Genomic DNA, 228 nt, shown 5'->3' on the forward strand with positions numbered 1-228 from the left:
CGGGGAGCGCTCTCCTCGCTGTGGCCTGTCGCAGGTCTCGTGCAGAAGGCCTTGGGGGCGGCCGAGGGGGAGAGGGCGAGCCCCGGGGGTCCAGGTGGCAGACGCAGGAACTCGGGCAGCACCAGGTCCTCCTTCCTCAGCAGCCCGCGCTGGTCGTCTGCTCTGTTGCTCTGAGCTTTGGAAATGAGCTCAAAAAACTCTGTTGGAAGAAAACCCACGTTGACCAAG

The 228-nt window shown here is 64.0% G+C and overlaps 1 protein-coding gene across 1 annotated transcript in view; it reads right to left on the reverse strand.

Annotated features, from left to right (window-relative positions):
• Positions 1 to 6: 6 nt before the first annotated feature.
• LOC112399786 (regulator of G-protein signaling 12-like) overlaps positions 7 to 228 on the reverse strand; it is a 95,430-nt gene continuing 95,208 nt past the window's right edge. Inside the window, exon 16 of the mRNA XM_024745156.1 lies at positions 7 to 199. Coding sequence (XP_024600924.1) covers positions 137 to 199 — 63 coding nt within the window. The 3' untranslated portion in view covers positions 7 to 136. The remainder of the gene's footprint in view (positions 200 to 228) is intronic.

Source organism: Neophocaena asiaeorientalis, unplaced genomic scaffold, assembly GCF_003031525.2.
Source record: "Neophocaena asiaeorientalis asiaeorientalis breed wild unplaced genomic scaffold, Neophocaena_asiaeorientalis_V1.1 scaffold65, whole genome shotgun sequence".
NCBI classification, from domain to species: Eukaryota; Metazoa; Chordata; class Mammalia; order Artiodactyla; family Phocoenidae; genus Neophocaena; species Neophocaena asiaeorientalis.